The 20,798-nt window shown below is 42.1% G+C and overlaps 1 protein-coding gene across 14 annotated transcripts in view; it reads left to right on the top strand.

The window, feature by feature from the left end:
* Window positions 1-20,798, top strand: part of CELF4 (CUGBP Elav-like family member 4) — a 713,118-nt gene that overhangs the window by 655,471 nt on the left and 36,849 nt on the right. For all 14 annotated transcript variants that reach the window (XR_008483560.1, XM_054283218.1, XM_054283228.1 and 11 more), the window contains one exon: window positions 18,879-19,045. Coding sequence is in view for 13 of the 14 variants with exons in the window: in XM_054283218.1 (XP_054139193.1) it covers window positions 18,879-19,006 (128 nt within the window). In the remaining variant the exon portion in view is untranslated. The remainder of the gene's footprint in view (window positions 1-18,878; window positions 19,046-20,798) is intronic.

Below are 20,798 nucleotides of genomic sequence, written 5' to 3'. Positions count from 1 at the left end.
CCCTGCTGACCTTCAGGTTTAAAGCAATGTAAAAATGTAAAAGTTATAAGAGGAAATCAGGCTTTTCAATTGTTTTGCTAAGTCTACTGAAGTTGGCATTTTTGTTGAGGAAATAAATTTAAATAAAAAAATAAATTACTTTTTCCTAAAGGAAAATAAGAGATTTTATTAACTTTGAAAGTAAGAAAATTCCTTCTTTGCTGCTAAAACATTTCCCAAAACTCAACATGTAAGAACACAGCATTTGCATTCTATTTCACTTTTTTTAGTGCGGCTAGAGCTCTCCAACTGCTTGCCTGGGGGGACAATTCTGTCTGGCCCCAGAAAGATATTCCACTATTATATGACCTTTTAAAATATATCTGCTAAGCAGATCCCAAATAAATTGCTGTAACAGAGTTTAGCCCCAGGTTGTCGAGAAATTGTCAAGAAGTCCTGCTTTAGACAAACTTTAAAAATTCTATGGAGAAAAATGTCACCATGTTTTTTTCCACAGGAACAGAACAATCTTTATTTGATGCCTTTGTCTCGCTGTTGAACAACCTGTAAACAGCTGGCACAAACTGAACAAGTCAATAGAGCAGCATGTCAAAATAGAATTGTGGAGGTCCACAAGGATGATCAGGGGGTTGGGTCACCATTCCTATGAAATGGGCTGAGAGAATTGGGATTGTTCAAATTGGAGAAGGCCCAAGGGAAACCTGACAGCACCTTCCAGTATTTAAAGTGGCAGCAAGAGAGCTGAGATGGACTTATTACAAAACTGTGTACAGATAGGACAAGGAGGAATGGCTTTAAAATGAAAGAGGGGAGATGCAGCTTAGCTATTAAGAGCAAATTCTTGACTGTGAGCATGGTGAGCCTGGGACAGGCTGGCCAGAGAAGCTGTGGCTGTGGATGTGGAAGTGTCCAAGCTGGATGGATGAAGCTGGGACCAAGCTGGCCTGGTGGAAGGTGTTCCTGAACAGGGCAAGGGTAGCTGGAACTTGATGAACTCAAAGGTGCCTTCCAACCAAAACCATTCTATATTTTTTCCCTTATTATTTGCATCTGAATTCTTGCCTGCATTTTGAACACAAATTTATCTCTTTTTGCTGCTACTGGCAGGATAGTGTTGGGGCAGCTACAGGAGCGTTAGGAAGAAAATGAGATCAAAACCAAAACTTTTTCCTGGTTTCTGGTGTCCATGAGCCTGCAGAGAGCCACTAGCACCTGCTCATGCTAAAGAAACCATAGTGTGGTCAGCAAGCCTTTGACATTCTCAATTTAGAGGCCACTGCCTCCTTGCTGACAAGGAGTAGTGAGGGATGGCACTACTGTAAACACCAACACCAGATATAAAATGTGAAAGTGCTCAGAGTACGTCTGTTGTTTTCCCTAGTGGGATCATGTAAGGCTGCCTAAGATACAGCCCTGACTTCTCACTGAAAAAAGTAGTTTAGTCTGGGAGGATTCTTTGCCTATGGCTTTTCTTCTGCTGCACACATCCAGGCTAGACCCAAATCTTTCATTTTCTCTCACAATTTTTCAAACCTCTGGCTTTTTTTTTCTCCTGTCCCTGTCCTGATGCAGCTGTAAGATGGCCAAATGCAGAACCATCCTCATCCTTCCATGCACCAACACCCTGTGTATCCCCATGACCTATGCCTCCATCACTGACCATATCTGCATCCCCTTGGGTTTCTCCTCAGGCACTGTCCTCTCCCCATTCTTGCATTCAGACTTAGTGATTTCACCTTCACAGCTCTTCACCGTTCTGCCCTTCTCTCTCCTCTCTCACTGGTTCTTCACTCAATGCCCAGCTGACCCTGTAGCCTCTGCCCACACACTCATTTTACAGCCAGCTGGGCTGTGCTGTCAATTCCCAGTGAAATGGCAGGGCCACAGCAGCACTCCTCTCATTCAGAGCAAAATTACACTTGGTTGGACACTCCTTGAAGACTCCCATTCTCAGAGTGGGCTGGCCTGGGAAGACTTGCACGGAGGTGAAGTGTGCTGCAGCCTGAATGTCAACATCTGCAGGAGCCCAGAGTCTGTGTCTGCACAAGGCAGCATCCACACTGGGTCTCTCACATTCCCACTACACGTGTGCCAGTGATTCTGTGTGTAGGTGTGCTGAATGTCAGAGGACGTGGATTACATCTTTGTGCTGGTCTCAGTGGTTCTGGTGATAGTTCCCCTCTCAGTTATGTAGATAGTTTAAATGTGAACAGTTTGTGTACAAGGCTAAAAGTGAACTCCGGTAAAACAACGCTGCTGAGGCTGCTAAGGCAAGTAGGCAATGTGAGAAGGGCAACTTTTCACCCTGCCCACACGTGGCTAACTCTGCCTCTGTCATAGGGTGACGCTGCAACACAGCCCAACAACACTCGCTGCTGTCTCGTAAAACACACCCAAAGAAAGCACTTGAAGGCATTAAGTTAGTGAAATACAGAGACAGACATATTCTAGAAAAATGTCTTAACAGAGAAGAGAGCAAGCAAGACAGGTTTGGGCAGCAATAATTAGGAAGACATGTCAGAAATTAGAAAAAAGAGAATAGGGATGGAGAAGCAGAGGTCAAATGGTTATCCCAAAGTGTCAAATAAGATGTAGGTAAATTAAAGCTGGAGGAATTGCTTCACTGGAACACTTGGTGTGCTCCAGTCACCTCTTTCTGAGAGCAATAAGCACCTGGATCTGCCAACTTTTTGCACACCACTGAGCAGCAGGCACTGTCAGGCCAGTTCTGCTCCTGCTTTGTCCCCTACATGTCTCCTTGGCATGTGCCTGTTCTTCATGCCCATTGCTGCAGCAGTTTCAGTTTCTCCCCATGGGACAGTGGCTCCAGAAGGCTGTGAACAACCTGTCTTATTCCCGGAGAGATGCTGTGGTTTCCCTCCACTCAGCTTGACATGCTCTGACACCACAGGTGTAAGCAAACACAAGTGGCATGTGTTTTTCTCCTTTTCTCCACATTCCAGATGCACTTTCACATCAGCAGAATGTCCCAACCTTTTTTGAAATATCCCACAATTGAACAAAACAGGGTTCATTCCAGCTTACAAACTGCAAAGGCTTCTTAGGACCATAGGTTTATATATCCTAAAGGAAATATCTTGTTTGACTCCTAGTACAACATGATCATTGATTGTTTCATTCCAGATTCCTGCAGGGAGTGCATTTGAAAGTTGCTAATGGGCCACCTCATTTGGAAAAACATCCAGCCTTATATGAAGATGCCAAAATAGAGAAAATAACATCACTTGATGAGGGTCGTAATAGTTAATTAAGTTTGCTGTTAAATAATTCTATTCCCTACTAAACTCCTCCTAGCTTATGAAAAGAAACTGGGGAGACAAAGGAGAGAGATTAAAAGTGAGAAAAGCAGTGAGGAATGAGAGCTGAGCACAGGAGGGGGTGAAGCTGGGGAGAAGGGCTGAGGGATGGGCAGAGCTTGTATCCTGTTATTAAAAACATGCTGTGGCAGTTAAATGCTGCAGTGGGGTGGCAAAAAAGGTGGGGTGAGAGATGCAAGGCAGCAGGCAGGTCTTGATGATCCACAGAGTTTCAGTCTGGAAGCTGAAATAGAAAGAAGGAAGATGTGTCAAGAGAATAGGACACTGGCAGAGCTGTACAGGGCCCTGGGACAAGGGGCATTGCACATTAGGTCTAAAGTGCATTGGCAGCACTCCACAAGACATAGGAGTGGAACAAGGGACCCTGAGGTACATTAGGAAAATATTGTTCAGCACCTGCTGACAATGTGCCTCCAATATGCACTGCCAAATATGGCAGTTTCTCATTTAATAATAAAAAAAAATTTAAAAAGGTAACAACTCTCCTTGGGTTCATCCAGGAAATGAGCAGGTGCAGAAGTAAGGTGTTGTAAAGGAAAGAAATTCTTGTTGCATATTCGTAGCCCATGTGAGTGATCTCAGGTCAACCTGGCTGTTAGGATTGGACTCCTCTTCTTGGAAAAGTACACTAACTCCTTTGCACAGGTCTTTAGGATTCATGGATGAGGAGAGTTATTTATCAGACAAAAGGGTTTTTGAGGCTTCTTTTCTGAGGCTTCTTTTGGTAAAAAGGAAATTCCCACCAAATAGGTGCATTATTAGGAAGGACTTCAGGTGTGTAGCTCTGTTTGTTGCTATTACTAGTACTATGATTAAGTTTTATTTATTTTTTTCCTTTTACTATTAACCTGATTTCAAATTTCTTAAGGAAGTCTCTACCTGATCCTTTCTCCCTGTAGCCCTTAGAATTGGGCTCTGTCCTTAATTTCACATGATCTGGTGACAATACATTTTGTTTCAGATTTTCTGGAAAATCTGTTTGTGATTTCCATATGGCTAGAGCCTACAGATCACAGCTCAAAGAGCAACGAAAGAAGCCACTCACTTGAGTGCCACAGCTGAGACAAAACAGAAATTATTTTCCAGGCACATTAAGCATGTCTGACCCCTGGTATGTTTCAGTTCAGATCAGCACTGGTTTGTTGTGGTCCTCTCCACTCTGAAGGACCTGGCACAGCCAGAGAGCCAAGGAGGGACTCATAAGGTGTGTCCAGCTCAGCTGGAAACTATTCCAAGGGGAGGAGGACACCCCAGAGGGATGCTTTGAGCTCTCGGAGAGAAGGGGAAACAGACATAGAAGTTTAATATCTGCTAGCTTATTCCAAAGCAGCCAGGCCCGGAGATTTCAGGTCTGCAGAGTGAGGATGGAGTGCTTCCAGCTGATAAGGAAAGAGTTGTGTGAGTAAGAAAGAGAAGGAGCTGTTCATCAAACTGTACAGCACCTCCAGCCGCAATGGCTGGGGGAGGCTTTAGGGGGAGGAGGAGGAGCGGGAGAAGTATTAGGGCTGTGAGCCACTATTCATTTACAAACTATAATTAATTTGATGTTTAGATTAATTTCTGATGCACTCTCAAAGGTGCACTGAAAGCATTTTTCCTTTATTATAATGTTGATTGCTTATTGGGGAGATAAATCTAACTGTCAGTTATGCACTGACTTACCAAAACTTTCAGACCAAGCAAGCATGTATGCATAAGGAACAGCTGTTTGCAGCTCTCCAGTTAAAGGGACAGCTCTGTCTTTTCCCAATAACTTACATTACAGAAAACCTATATATTCTACAAAGGGACTTCTGCTTTCTTTTGTAGCTCAACAATTTATTAGACAAGAATATGTTAGCAGAATCTATCTTCTGTTTATCTGGGTGTCTATGTGTGGTAGCACTGTTCAATCCATCTCCCCACACAAGTGATAAAGTATACCCAGAATTTTTTTTTTTTTTTTTGAGTTATGGGTATGTGTGTACATACCTACTCACATGCACACTTACACCATCATTTTAAATGCTCTTTCTCCTGGGGTAATTAGATGGAGGAACTCGTTACTGCAGGGTCATTGTGGCTCCTCCTTTATTGATTTTCAAAAGGGAAGTGGTCACTATCTGACTAACAGAAATAACCAGAGTTAAGAGTTGAGACCCAAAGAGGAGTTTTAGTGCTACTTTGATTCCAGTCAGAAGTTTCTGTTCAGAAGTCAGAATAATGACCCCTCCAAAGCCAGGCCCATTCCTGAACTCAAAGGGATGGATTTGCAGAGTGCAGACTTTACATGTCCTACTCTTGTGGGACTGCAGACTGGCTAGAGCATTTTGTCAACACATGGCATCTGGGTTTATTTTTGTGGTCCCAAGATCTCTGATGCAAGGGAAATTCAAGCTGTAGAGTGGATGAGTCTCTACCAGTCCGTGAGCCATCCTTCAGCTTCCTTTTATCCACCCATTCTGCCTCATCCACTGCACAGGTCTGCTCTTCACCATCTTGAAGTCTGTTGCCCGGTTGGTTACTGAGCAGCTGTTCAATAGATCCTCACATCTTCATGCTTGGCCCCAAGCCTTCCTTTTATATGATACTCAAACTATGCCATGAATATTAATTTATTTTTATTTCTCATCTGTTTTCCTAAGACCCTTCCCAGCAGAGCATTTGAGATGTTCACAGAGCTAAGTATTGGCATTTTGCTGGTGCTCCTGGTGTCCTCATTTCACGAAGGGGATGATGAGGCAGAGAATTAGCCAAAACTGTTTCTTGATCTTGGATTCCTGATCTGAGTTGCCACAGGCCTGATCAGACTGTTTACCTGCTTTGCCTAAGAATTCAGCATAATGCAGAGCATGCTATGTTTTTGTCTGCTTCAGATGCAGGTACAGGCAGCAGCCTTTCTGCCAGTGAAATCTCAGGCCATGCACCAAAAGAAGAGGAAAACCCAGAAAACCTTCATCCTCACTGAAAACTAGAGAGGCTTCGTACATCTGCAAAAACACTCTGATGCAATTTTACACGTATTTTCAACATTTGCATGCCATTGTCTCAATTTGGGTCATGACAATTAAGCCACAGCTGGACCTTGCTTAGGCAGGACTCAGCAATGGCAAGGGACAGGAGCACCCACTTTTGAGAGAGAGCAGAGTTTAATGACATAGCTTCAAGCCATGGTGTACCACTGGCACTCAGAACCTGCTCCATTTTATTTAATAGTAAAAAAACAGCCTAGAGGTCTTACTAAAAGAATTCTGTGATATATTATATGCTTAGCATAACTGGGATGTCATGGCAGAAATAGGGAGAAATTCCAGTTTTCCAAGGCAACATCTGCTTGTACAACTACAAAACCATCCTTTCCCTGCCTTATTTACTGTCTTAATTCCAACACTTACAATAACAAGTCTGATACATTGCCATTTTCCTTGCCCTGTTATGTTATTCATTCTCGACAGTAATTAAAACAAGGATGCCATGAAAGAGAAAAATACAGAAATGTGTGGTTAGAAGCAATGCCTTTATGCATATACAAAGCAATACAGAATTAAAATTTTATAGGTAACATAATTTCTTGCATTTCTAAATTGAGTACTTAATTTTGCAACCTTATCGTTGTTTCAATTTATGGTTGCATGTGATATCTTCCCTTTTTAAGTAAGTAACTCCAAATCAAAAACTCCCCAGATAAGATTAGCATCTTCAAATAGTATATATTGACATATTTAAAAGCTGTCATCAGCATAACAACTTGCAGATCTCCACAAAAACAGGTGCATCATTCTTAATGATGAGATTTTTGGTTTCATCTGTATCAAATCCCCAAAAACAATTCAACATCAGCTTTGCTCTCCCGAGTGTGGATCTGTCACACACATATATAAGTATTTACATTATATATCTATATTATATAAGATATGCACAGTTATTTACATTATGCATGTACTACACATACATTTGTTCAGTAACAAATATAAAAACTTGCAGACGCAATTGTTATTGAAAACAATGAAAATAGCGGAGCACTTGTTTGAATTTTAGCAACCTGCTCCAATGCTTGCTGGGCTTCAAGGTGAAGAATTTTCCTTGTGTTCAGTCTGAACCTCTGCTGTTCCAATTTATGTCCCCTGTTGCTCATTCTCCCTCTGTGAATCATATCTCAAGTTGGAAGGGACCCATAAAAATCACAGAGTCCAACCCCTTGCTCCTCCCAGAACTACCAAAAACTAATTCCATGGTTGAGAGCATCATCCAGATGCTCCATGAACTCTGACAGGAAACAGATTTTCTTCCTTTTGGACAGCATGACCTAAAAATCTGATTGTGTTCTGACCATTTAAAGGTGAAATTAAATTATTCTCCTAGGGAAAGGTCTCTACAGACCCTTTAAATCCTTCTCTAGAAGGGTCTTCAGAAATCGTGAAGCTTTTAGCCAGGTCTTTGTGCATCTTCTGACATGGCTGAATAGGTTTCAGAAGGATTATTGTTTCGCTAAGTTTTTTTTAAAGTCTAAGGAGAGAATTTTTAATTCTGGGCTTTTGAATTTGATGCAAAAGACGCTGTTTTAGGGGTGGCTCATATTTTCACCCCATCCATTCAAATTAAGTGCCCTCTACAAACCACTAACATAGCATGCTGTTCTCAGGTCTTTAATTTTTCTGTTCAAAGCCGTATTCAAAACCATTGCTTCAAAACATATTTTTATTCCTCTTAGTTCAGTAATTAAAACACAATCTTATTTTCCAGTCTTCTACCCAAGGGTGGATCAAGATCTCAGATGGGTCCCTGGGCAGAGGCCCCAGAGCCAGTACTAGATCAGGATTTAGTAAATCTCTGTTATGATTCAGGTCCCATAGACTGAATGCAGCTATTCTGAGGAGCTGCAGACTGTTTTTCACTGAGATCTCCAAAATTCAAACCTTTGAAGGCAACTAATGGTGAACATTCTGCTGGCAGATCCACAGGAGTTTATCAGCATCTCTGTTGTAATAAGACAGTTTTTCTTTCCCATTGTTTTTGAGAAAAGAAGCCAGACAATCATTTTCTTGACCTTTGGGGGTGGTTGAAAATGTGGAGGTTTTACCACAAATGTAATAGCTGGTTGAATCTGGAGATGTTATCTTCCAGTTAAAATGTGTACAATTCTTTATTTTCTACTCTTTCTACCCAGCATAGGTCAGTGCCAGTTCACAACCTCTTGGTCTAGATGTTGAAAAATTTTGTCTTTTCCTTTCCTTTCCCAATGACTCACTGCATATGAGGAGGTTTGTTTTCCTGTTGAGTTCACTTTTAGTTTGGTTAGCTGTTTTTCACACAGTCGCCTCCATAGAAAGTAAAATATTCCTTCAAAAGTCATGGCCAAAAACTGTTCATCACCACTTCTGGCTTCTGAACAGAAACTTCCAGGCTGCTGCACAAGAGAAGCTTCAGGCCTTTCTGCCTCCTTTGGGCTGTCCCAAACTGCCCATAATGAGGCATCAGGTGTTCAACACCAGCAGGGAAGGGGTGGGCAGTTGTCCATCTGAGTAATGGTCAGCAGAGCAAGATGGGAAGGTTCTGTGCACTGCTGCATCAAAAAGGGAATTATTGCAGAGGTTCCCTGGGATAATGAAAGAACTGCTAAAAAATAGTGACTAGTACAGGTCACAGATCACCTTCCTGACAGGATTTCCTGGTTTGTTTGGGTGTTTTGGGTTTTGGATACTTTTTCTTGATTAGTCCAGGAAGGACTGTTATTACTTACCTACTACAAAATATTTTCACAAACAAGGTCACTTTTTATGGTACTTGTCTCTTATAGATCAAGAAGGATGACTGGTGATTTTAGCAGCTGCCTTGTTCATACATGGCTTTTTTATCAAAAAGTCACAAATGAAGCAGGACCCAAGAGAGAATCGAGGAGCAAAGAAATTAGATTTAGATGAAAAACAGATTGTGAGATAGCTGGTGGAAGGTTCAATAATTATTTTCATCTGGTTTATATTGCAAACTTCAACAAAACAAATGTAAACATGGCCTTCATTTTGATTCAATAACAATCTCAGTGCATCCTTAACTGAGCATCAGCATCTACTATCTATTTTGTACATCTGTACAAAACCTACTTTATACTCATCCTTCATATCCAGTTTCACATTGGAGAAGAGCATATATCCTCAAAGGTTCACCTGCTTTTTCCAACCATGTGATTTCCCCCATAAACCTTATTCTGGCACATGATGACATCAGATGTTTTCAAGGAAGGCTCAGAAAACAAGTCAAGAAGAATTCCATCCATTTCTGAGAGCATTTAGGAAATAGCTTCAGTCCTACACATCATTCAGAAAGAGGACAAATACTATTTAGTCATCCACATGTGATTCATCACTGGCTGTTTGTTGTTTGTGAGGAAGATAATCATCATCACCTGGGCTGCAACATTATGTTTTTTATAGAAGAACCACAGTGCTTTTTGTCCACAGCAGACATGTATGCATACTGGTCCAGTGTCTGTTTCATGGGCTCTCCAAAAAATGGCTGAAGCCTCAATCCTTCACTTCTTCCATCAATTCATCAATTCTTCTTATAAGAATGGGTAGAACCACAGTCCATAGCATTAGACAAGTACTTGCTCATCCTTTAGAAAATCTCAGTTTACAGGAAAAAGAGAAGTTTTAATCTTTACTCCACTGTTATGATGAGAGATCTGTTGTGATTTTCTATATGAATTTTTTACTCCCTTTTATCGTTTTAGAAAAAGTTAGTCCTGATCATGTGCCCAGATGTGTATATGAGCCAAAATCTTGGATCACAGAATCATAGAATAATTTGGAATGGAAAGGACCTTAAAGATCATCTCATTCCAGTCCCCTGCCATGGGCAGGGACACTTTCTACTAGACCAGATTGCTCCCAGCCTCATCCAGGCTGGCCTTGAGCAGGGATGTGGCATCCACAGCTTCTCTGGGCAATATGTGCTAGAGTCTCATCCCTCTCACAGTAAAGAATTTCTTTCATATATATGTAATCTAAATTTCCCCTCTTTGAGTTTGAACCCTCAGATCGGATCTGACCATGCAGTTTTAAAATTGTCAAAATCCTAGTCTAATCTAGAGTATTACCCTTGTGCTTTCAACATGAGTCATTACAAGAATTTTCCTATGGAAAAGAATCAAACACCATACAGATTATGAAAGAGAAGACTCACAGCTAGAGTAGTCCTTCTTGGTCTTAATGACTATATTTAGGGTCAGCATCTACAGCCCTCTGATTTCAGAGGAGACACTGCTTCTTGTGCCTGGATATTTCTCCATCTGGAGATCATCCAACAGGCAATGCACAAAAAGAGGGACCAACTTCTCTGCACACTCCAGCTCACACTGCTGCAATGTGGAGAGGCAGTTTCATGCACAGGAGGACAGGAAGGCGACATCAGGAAGATACTTGTGTATTTCAAGCTGCCTTCTGCACTGGGTGTTCTGACCTTTAGAGAAAGTTAATCATGCCATCTACTTTCACTCTTCATTTAATCTCCCCTTCCCATCTGTTCAGTCTCTCTCAGCTGGAAGCAGGATGAAGAACGAGTACCAGTCAGCCCTCTCAGTGGTCTGCAGCCCACGCTTTGGGGCCATTTATTATGAGGCATTAACATCAATTGTCACCTGCATCATGACTGTTACCTCAATCCATCCCAGACTAGTAAGCAAGAACTGATTCTCTAAATATCTGAACTGCAAAATGAACAATAGACAGACAGATACGCAGTATCAGAAGAGACTGTTCTGATCCTTTGGACTGAAGTCTGAAATAACCTATGCCAGGTGCCTCAGCTCATGTGACAGGTTAAAACCTTCTGCTTGAGTCATAGCATCCCTTTCAGAAAATCTCTTAATCAAGGTTTCATGTGATAGGTGCTCCACCCCTATTGCTAAACAAGATGTTTTCCAAAATAGTTAATTACTTTCACCATTTCAAATATGCAGACTTGGTGTCTTATTTCCATTTTAAATTTGACAAATGCCTGCTTCCAGAGGGCACAGAAGAAATCAGCAAGCTCTGCTTTTTCCCCCTATCCTAAAAGAACTCCATGTTTTAGTAGTTATTATTTATAGGCTATGGCCAGAAGTAAGTTTAACTTTCTCTTCAATAAACTGTGGCCACTGTCATTACTCTTTCAGACCTACAATTACTCTTCTACTTCCAAATAAGTATTTAAATTTATTTGTTTTCTAGAGCAATCAGTAGAACTAAATGCAGAATTCCAGTAAAGATCTTTCCTGAACCATATTCAGAGGTAACACTGCCTTGCTATTTCTAGAGGATATTCAGCAAAAGTATCTTCGTCCCATAACTGTACTAAGTCTTGGGGCTTTGAGATTTTTAACACAGTCCTGAGAGCTCATATATTTGGCTGTTACTATGACACCCATCTTCTTCTTAAGAGGCGCTGTTTTCTAATGAGGATTTCCTCTTTTTATGAGTGACCCACTTGCTTTTTTCTGGAGATACTTAATTTTGCATTTGATTGGATTAAAATGAGCACCCTTTAACTGCGTCCAGCCTACGCAGTGACCCAGGTCACTTACTTCTGTCATTATTTCACCATTTTTCTATGATTGGCCAATTTTACCAGTAATTACTTCAAATGTCTTCCAAGTAATGCTAGAGAAATTGAATAGCACAGAGATTTCAGCACACCGCTGAAGGAGCCTCCTAGAATCTCTGCAATTTTGTTTGTCACAACTGACAGATTCTTTGGTGGTCTCATTTCTGGACTGATTTCATTTTCTGTAAAGAAATGCTGTCTGAAATACTCTAGCAAAGTTTAAATACACTCTATGATAACTTACTTTATTCACTGAACTTGCAATTTCATGCAATCAGTTTCATTTGATAGATGTTATGTTCTATGAAACCATGATGATTGGTACTAATTGTGTATCTTTAAATTCTTTGCCATATTATCTCATATCAAAATTTTCATAATTTTTCTGGCACTTATGAAAGTTTAACTAAGTTTATCAGGTCACCTAGTTTATACCCTTAAAAATTAATATTAGAATTTTTTTCTTTTCCTGGAACATTTTGAAGGTTTTCTAATATTCCATAAATTTCTAAAATGAACATTAATGGTTCAGCAGATTTCTGAGCCAATTCCTTGAATATTCTGAGTTTCCAATTATCTCATCCTGCAGATGGGAAATATTTAATACTAGTTGTTTAGCACAGTCGTCTGTTACTGACTGTTCATACATTAAAAAAATAAATGGATGGATGGATGGGATGGATAGCTGGGTAGACAGATCTCTCTTGGACATGATTAAACAGCAGTGGAAGGTTAAATAATCCAAAAAGTCGTCCAACCCTATTAGACACTGGAAAACAGCTGAAGTGCTATGCCCTTGCTCTGCAGACGCACTCCTTTATTGAGTATTCCAGTACCCATAAATCACCTTATAATACAATACTTTCCAATGCACACATACATTATAGAGCTACTTACATACAGATTGTATCCTGAAATTCTTTACAGCACTAAAAAATTGCAAGGCAGCAGCTAGTACATTGTGTAAAGAACACAGCAAGGTAAAGACCTTGCAAAGCAATTAAAGGAAAACCTCCTTTCTCTGATAAGACTAATAAACACGGAGAAAAAGAAACTGAGGAGTGGTAGGAATTAAAGAGACTGAAGTAGCAGGGAAGGTCTGAGGAGCAGGTGGGCAGGTCCTCATGGGGGGAGAAGGACAGGAGCTGCTGAACACCACCCTTCCCACAGGGAGGCTACTTTGATGTGAGCACCTTCCTGCTGCCTTCACAGCAAAAAACGCCTCCCTAGATCCCACCTTTCACTGGTCAGTAACAAAACTGAGGAACGCATGAGCTGAGGGAACAGTTATATTAATAGCCAATTGTATCAATATCTAATTCCTTAATTACTGACTCAGATTCTTGGAGGAAGATCTCTGGTCTAACCAGTTACCAGCACTTTCTGCAGGTTCCTCCATTTCAGTATCCTCAGACGCATGGTGTGACTCTTGGGGCTGTCCTGTGTAAGGCCAGGATCTGGACTCCATGATCCTCGTGGGTCCCTTCCAGCTGAGGATATTCCACAATTCTGCTGCCCTAGCCTGGCCAAGCTTCCCTCCTACAGCCTAGGGGGAAGCACTGCACACACAAGGGAAGGACAAAGCATGGACTTCTCCTTTGCTGGTGCCTAAACCGTGTGTGTGGCATTTCTCTTTCTCTCCCAGAGGCTGAGCAGCAGATTCTTGTTCTTCTGCTACTCTCATTTCCCTCTAGTAAAATGAATATGGGTTGAATGTCAAAAGGAAAAAGTTCAGAGATGCTCTCCTTAGCTAGTGACTTTCATACCTGAAGGAACAAGAAGCACCAGGAAAGATCCTTCATGGCAGTCAGACAAATGTTCTGATGGCCAGAACTAATAAAAAAAATGTTTGGTCTAAAATGAGCTAATAAGCAGCAATTTCTACTTGCTTGTCTTGCAAAGTATATCTCTGAGATGGCAGCAAGTATCTGGAACATAGATAAAAATATTCTTCTTAGTTTTAAGACAAGTTTAATATTCATTTCTTTGAGATCCCTCTTTTCCTTCCTATTGCCTGAAGGCAACCTAGTTACATGAGTGGACCTACTGCAGGATCAGCTGCCCACAGTTGAGGAGTCTGGATGGAAAGCTTGCATCTGGACCTCCCTCGTGGTCTCGACTGATTTAAGGGAAGTTCAGCATAGGGAAGTTACCATGCATTGGGCTCCATCCAGAGGGAAGCTCCTGCCCAAGAGAGACAATGTGTTATTCCAACCTGGGAACAGATCATCAAGAGGCTGTCTTGCACATTAACCACTAATTCTCCTTGCTGGATGCAAAGCAAACCAGAGAACTCAGAAGGACCAATTAAGGATCCATGGAAACATAACTATGTGCTCCTGTTCAGGACTGCTCTTAGTGCACAAACTAAGTCATGGAATGCAGAGAAAACATAAACAAAAAGTTTACGGTTACAAAACAGTCTTCAGATGTACTCTGACATAAATTGTGAATTCCCTTCTTTATCATCCTGGCTTTAAAAGAGATTAAACAGCCCTTAGGTAATATCTGTTACATAAAGCCATTGGTGATCGTGCTGATCACGTAATGGGAAAGGCACAAAGCTCCCTCCCCACGTCACTCCACAAGAACTTTCTCTGGAAGAAAGGGGGAGAAAATAAAGCAATTCCAAAATTGTACCCCAGTTTCTACCTACTAATAGTTAACACGGTCCTATAGGAAAAGAGCAAGCCATAAGAAGTCGTGGGCTCCAACAGCAGTTCCTTTCCTGGAAGATGCTGTGCAGAATCAGAAAGATTAGATGCCCTCTGTTGCTGTCCTAGCAACTTTCACCATTCTTTGCCGCTTTTGATAAATCATTTATTAGAACAGCGTTTTTACATAATCCCTGGGGGGAAAAAAAGGGAAAAAGAAAAAAAAAACCACCAATATCCCCCCCATAAAGTAGATTTATCACAAAATGCTGTCCTCCTACCAACTGTCTTCAGACCAGAACATATATTTCTCTGATTATTAATTAACTGATGCACAGAAAGAGCTTCAAGCTTTTTAACCTCTCCCTTTCTCTTTTGTCCTTCAAGCATGTAGATGACAATGCAGGGGTGGTGTTCAAAACACGGAAAGCAACTGTAATACTGCCATCATGTTTTGAGCCCACAGGCTCAAATACTAAAGCCATTTAGGATCTGAGTATTTAAGTTATTTCCCCAGCACATACATTCTAACCCATGTCATACATGTTCAAATCTGCCATAGTACCATGAATCCTGCTGACACAGACAAGGAGAAACAAAGATTGTTGACTGCCAATACTCCATGTAACAACACAAAAAAAGTCAAATCTGCCAGTAGGTATCTGACCTGAGAAGAGAAAGGAATTTGCTGTTGTTAGCCCAACATGCCTCTCTCTCTGCCTATCCTTTATCCGCTGTAAAGTCTCAAATCTCAGGATAAGCCATAGCTTTCCTTCTCTTTGGAGTTCATCCAAATACCTTCCACAATATGAAACACAGCTACTTATAAACAATAGGAAAGGGGGAGACTTGGATGCACCAGCAAGTTCTGAGCACATCAAGGGCCCTAAAAACCAAAACAGTGAAATGAAGCTAGAATAATTAGCTGTTGTGTCCCTAGAATACGATCACAAAGAAAACACACAGTTATTGGCATTTGCCCATCTCCTTCCACAGGTTTCGAATCCCAGTTCCTCTACCCTCCGCATCCAGCCAGAGGAGACTTTTATATTGCATCAGTGAATACCAGAACAACTAAGGAGAAAAAAATCCTGTCCAAATCTGTAGGCAACTAATACCAGAATCAGAGTACAACTCCCAGCTTCATTATCTGGTCTAAATGAAATATAGTGAGCAAATGCACTTCTGATCTCTCTTATTAGTCCCATTTGTTAAAATGCTGTATTATTTACAGCTTTGCACTGAATGAGGAAGTGGGCTAAGAATTCCATCTCAAAAGCTAAGTGATGATAAAAACTGGTATACCTTCATGAGCTTATCTCACAGCAAGGTTTTTGCAGAGGCACAACTATATTAGCATCCCAGCACAAGGGTTTATCATCCCTCAAAAGTCTAGTCTTGGCAAAGGTAGAGAAATAATAATCTTCTGTCATAGTGGGCAGCATTTCTGGAGGGGTTTGATTCAGAAATTAACATCCCTTTGGGGAGTGACCCACCCAGGCATTTAGACAGTTCACATTCTACCTTGAGATGTCACTCCTAACTTATGGAAGCAGGTAGATCCCACAGCAGAGGTTCCTTGATTTAAGCTGGGTGCCTGCCTTCACTGCAGCCAGCACTGCTCCCTGACCAGTGACTCCTTTGAGCACAGCTAAGGCTGTCCTGATAGAAGAGAGAAATCCTGCCCTACCCTCCACTGACTGCACTGGCAGGACCTCCACTGATTACTATAGGGTCCTAAAGTGTCTTGTTCACAAAAGGGTGGGTGTGCAGGCACAATCTACGTGTGCACATGTAGGCAGCAGGAGGGACATCCCAAAAGGCCTGTAGCAAGAGTAGGAATCAAAGTTCCCAGGCAAGGTATGTTTTCTAAAGGCATGAGCTAAGCAACCATCCAGCTGCAGCCAACTCAACTTTGATATTGGATTGCTGTGTGTATATCAGCAAAGTAAACATACCTGGCACTTCTCCCTAGCACTGGGGACAGCTGGCACAAAATGGCCTACACCCAAATTATTAAATTCTCTCAGTTTCCAGAACATCATGGACACATCCAAGTTAACCACTGAACACAGCCTGTCTTCTGTACTAAAACTCACACTTTGTCCAGGAATTGTTTGGTGTTAAACAACCTCAGCACTACAGATTATTAGGTACCAGTTTCTCTGAACTTCCCTGGAACAGCTTTAGTCTACTGTTTTAGGTGTAACTAAAATGTGTTGGCCAGGAATATCAGCAAACCAGATGTGATTTTTAAAAAGAAAAGGGTTTCTTTACGTCCTATATTCAAGGATATCATACCTTCTATCATATAGACAACATATTTAAGGTTGAAGCTCAAGTAAGGCATCCCAAATGGAGTTTCCAGAAGTATTTTATGTCTGAATGTACTTGGGTGAAACCAGGGAGTGTTTGGTTTATTCCATTGCTGAAAGTGAATCATGGGACTTTGTTGATAGGTTATTCAAGTAGTCAAATGCAAACCAGTAACATTACCAGGCATTACTGCCTAAAAAGTGAGGGCAAGAGCAGATCCATTGCTATTGAATAAAACCACAGTTCATCACTCACTACAGCCTTCCAGTTTTCTTTGATGATTGCTGTGGGGCTTGGGAGTACTTTCTGTCTGTTCCTCTTCATAGCTGCAGTGTTGGTACCTCCTCATCCAGGAAAACTGTGAGGACAGCCAATTTACTGGGAGCCTTGGCTTCAAGAGGGGAGGACAAAGAAGGTTCCCTATTTATTCCATTGGACCCCTTTTAAAACCCCATGTGCCACACTCGGCAAACCTGTTGTCTCACTTTGAGGGACACAGACCATGGGTTTCATGGCCTGTCATGAGGTTACATTATTAGCCAAGGTCAGGGAGCACAGCTTAGTGCAGGGGTGAGAAGGTGCCTTTGCATGCACAGCTCTGTGCCTTTTTCAGACGCAAGACACCCTCTGTCACCTGTGAGAATCACTTCAGAGGAAGAGCCAGACCAGGAAGGAGGGGCAGCAGAATGAATCCTCAGCACAGCCCAAGGCTGTAAGCCAGGCCTGGTTCTGGTCTCAGGAGCAGGTGTATACCTGGCAGCAAACGCTCAGCATTAGCTTTTTGAGGGGCTTGCAAAAAAACATCTCTTCGTTTCAGGCTGTCTGTTGAGCAGCACCAGGCTCCTAGGGTTGATTTGTGCTGCCAGAGCCTTGCAGGGGTGGGCAAACAGATGGCTTTGTCTGGAGAGCAGGTTGGTCCAGGCTAGTCTCACCCTAGGTTTGTGCTCAGAAATGTTGTTGGCACACAGGGACATTTCTGGCAAGAGGAGCAGAGGCAATGCTTGTACAATGTGATGGCCCCCTGCCTCACTGATATCTCAGACCCATGGTTGCTCCAGCTACAGCCATAAACAGCATGGGGAAACAAGGCCTTTTTTTGGATCTAACATGAGAAAAAAATAAAAATATAAATAAATTTTAGAAACAAAACCAGAAAAAAAAGTAAAGTACCAAAAGCTCTCCCCAGAGCTGAATGCATTAGAATGCATTAGCTCAGTGCATCCTGTGGTGTGGTTGACCTATATTATTTCATCAGATTGTTAGAGAGCAAATGAAGACAAAGAATGTCTTAAGTGACCCATACATACAACATTCAGTCACTACAGTTGTTTCTAGTGCTGGGAAACCATGTTAGGAAAGCATTTGTGTTCATCTCTCAGCTGCAGAGTAACATGGAGTTTGCAGAAATTGCCAGTGATTAAAGTTCTCCATATTGCTTGGCTGGCCAGCAATCAAACCATTCATGCTGATTAATACAATAATGAAGAATTTATTAAATTCACATTTTGCTTATACTGCCATAATAAGGAGGCAGCAGTAGGTGTGTCAGGTTCCCCTCATCATTAGTATTGGAAGGCAAAGAAAAGATAACGATGGGAAGTTAAGGAAGGTTTAGAGGATTACCCAAGTCACAATGGAGGGAGATAGAGGAAGACAGAGTGCCTTGAGACCATGCATTACATCTGCGGACTCCCAGCTCAAAGGTGACCCAAATCTTGTGGCACCAACATCTGGATCCCTGTGCTCCACATAGTCTAGTTCAAGCTGGCACTCAGACCAGGCACTGTGTCCTGGGACACTGATCTGTAACAACCCCTCCTATCCTTTGTCCCACATTGGCAACCATCCTGTCCTCACTCTCCTGCCCACCTGCCCACCTTCCTTCCTGCTCACTTCTCCCCTCTCAGTGCCCTCACCCCCTCCCCATGTTCATTCTCAGTGGTCGTTGCATGTACGTGCCTTGGCACCCTTCAGCTCGTTAAGTCCCATGCCTTGCCTCGTGTTTTGACAGGTTTTGTGAGTTTTGACAATCCTGCCAGTGCCCAAGCTGCTATCCAGGCCATGAATGGATTCCAGATTGGCATGAAGAGGCTGAAGGTGCAGCTGAAGAGGCCAAAGGATGCTAATCGTCCCTACTGAAGGGTTGTGGGAACCACTGGATACAAAGCACTAGCACAGGTAACTGCATGGGGAAGGGGGTGTCAGCTACACCTGTAGCGTCTCTCTGTGTTGTAGACCCTCGAGGAGATTCAGCTCTGTGACTCTCTACCTTCTGCCTTTTTGACTCTGGCTAGAGCCACTCTGCTCAGACACGCACCCGCGCATAAACCAGGGACTGTTTGTGTGTGTGTCTCTCTAGAAAAAGAGGTGGAAGGATGCTTAACAAGGGATAAGACAACTTCCTCATCCCAGGGGCATCCTGCATCTCTAGAAAGTGTTTCTGGTCACTAGAGGAGAATCAGCAGCTGTCCTGATTCCCCCTGCTCAGTGAAAGAGAGCATTTCTGGCGCTTGAAGAATATCTGCAATTGAGAGGTGGGACTGGGCTGCGGTTTGATCCCAGGTGACTGGACTGGGACAGTGTCTGTCTCAATAGCTCTGTGTTGCAAACGTTTCAAAGCATTCTTCATTCTCCATGCGGTACAGTCTGTATCCAATTCCATCTCAGCATAATAACTTAATGTAAATATGTCTCCCTGACAACCAAACAACCCCAGATTTATTTCGTCACAAACCCAAGAAATTAATAGGATCCATGTTCACTTCTTGGTCAGTTGTTTTAAACTCCTGTGTGTAGATAAAACCCCACCAAAGCCAAGGGAGCTTAGCTGCAGTAAGGACCTGGGGTCTCGTTTTTAGACTCATGTGCCATGTATTGCTGGAAAGCAGCCAGCTGGATGTTTCAAGGGAACTTCTAATACATGTAACAACACCAAAAATATCAGAAGCCGCAGCTTGTTTCATTGAAAAAAAATCCAAACACATCACCAGTAACAAAAATGAAGATGTTTCCGAAAACGGAAATATTTTCCACCACTGGCTGGCTCTTTCATTAGGTAATTCTTTGAGAAACAGAAATATTAACCCCTATGTGTTTGTTTACAGAGACAGGAACTCCTCCTGTTGTTAAAACTGTTCCACACCAGAGATTCCCCAATAAACTCAGCACCTAGGGAGGCCCTAAGCAATTTGTACTCCTGAATTAGTGATAAAGAGATTGGTTAGGTGACCTTTCCATGTCATTTTAGCTGTAATGTCTAAGATTCTGTGATTTTTATTCAGGCCTCTTTTGATTTATCTAACATAGGCAGTAAATCCCCATCCTCAACTTTCCCAAAGAAAAACAGAGTATTTTAATTTTTCACTGGGATCCCAAATATCTTTGAAAATACATATTTTTCCAGTCTTCAGAGCAGTATCCTTTCCAGTGAGAATTCAGGAATGGGATCAAAATATCTTTGAAAGAGGTGCTGCACTGAAAACAGCATAAAGGAGATTAAGAAACCTTTCAATAAACATATTAGGTGCATGTGCAGGCTCCATAGTTTAGAACCTCCTTTATATGTGACTATACGAAGATAACCATCAATGCATTTTCCCCCTTCAAAAAACCTCTTTTCTTTTCCTTGCTTATGAAAAGGCCTCTTGGAAGCTTGAAACCAAAACATGTTGCCATATCCAAATGCTTTTTGCTTCATCACACTGGCTTTTTTATTTTCTGCAGGCTTTGCTGGGGGAGGGTTGGGGGTGCATGCGTGCAGCTGTGTGGAAGCAGGGGCTGCCTTTGTCAGGGAGGCTTTCTGTGACACCTGCACAGGGATCCAGGGACACAGAGGTGTCCCTAGGGAGGCACCAGGCTCCGTGTCCCAGCATAGCTGTGCTGGCTGAGGATGTGCTTGTTTCTCATGGTGGCGTCAGAAGATGTAGGGCTG

Source organism: Melozone crissalis, unplaced genomic scaffold (genome assembly GCF_028551555.1).
Source record: "Melozone crissalis strain CALT ecotype California unplaced genomic scaffold, PUWL_Pcris_2 ptg000036l_1, whole genome shotgun sequence".
NCBI classification, from domain to species: domain Eukaryota; kingdom Metazoa; phylum Chordata; class Aves; order Passeriformes; family Passerellidae; genus Melozone; species Melozone crissalis.
This window is presented reverse-complemented; position numbering and strand designations above follow the sequence as displayed.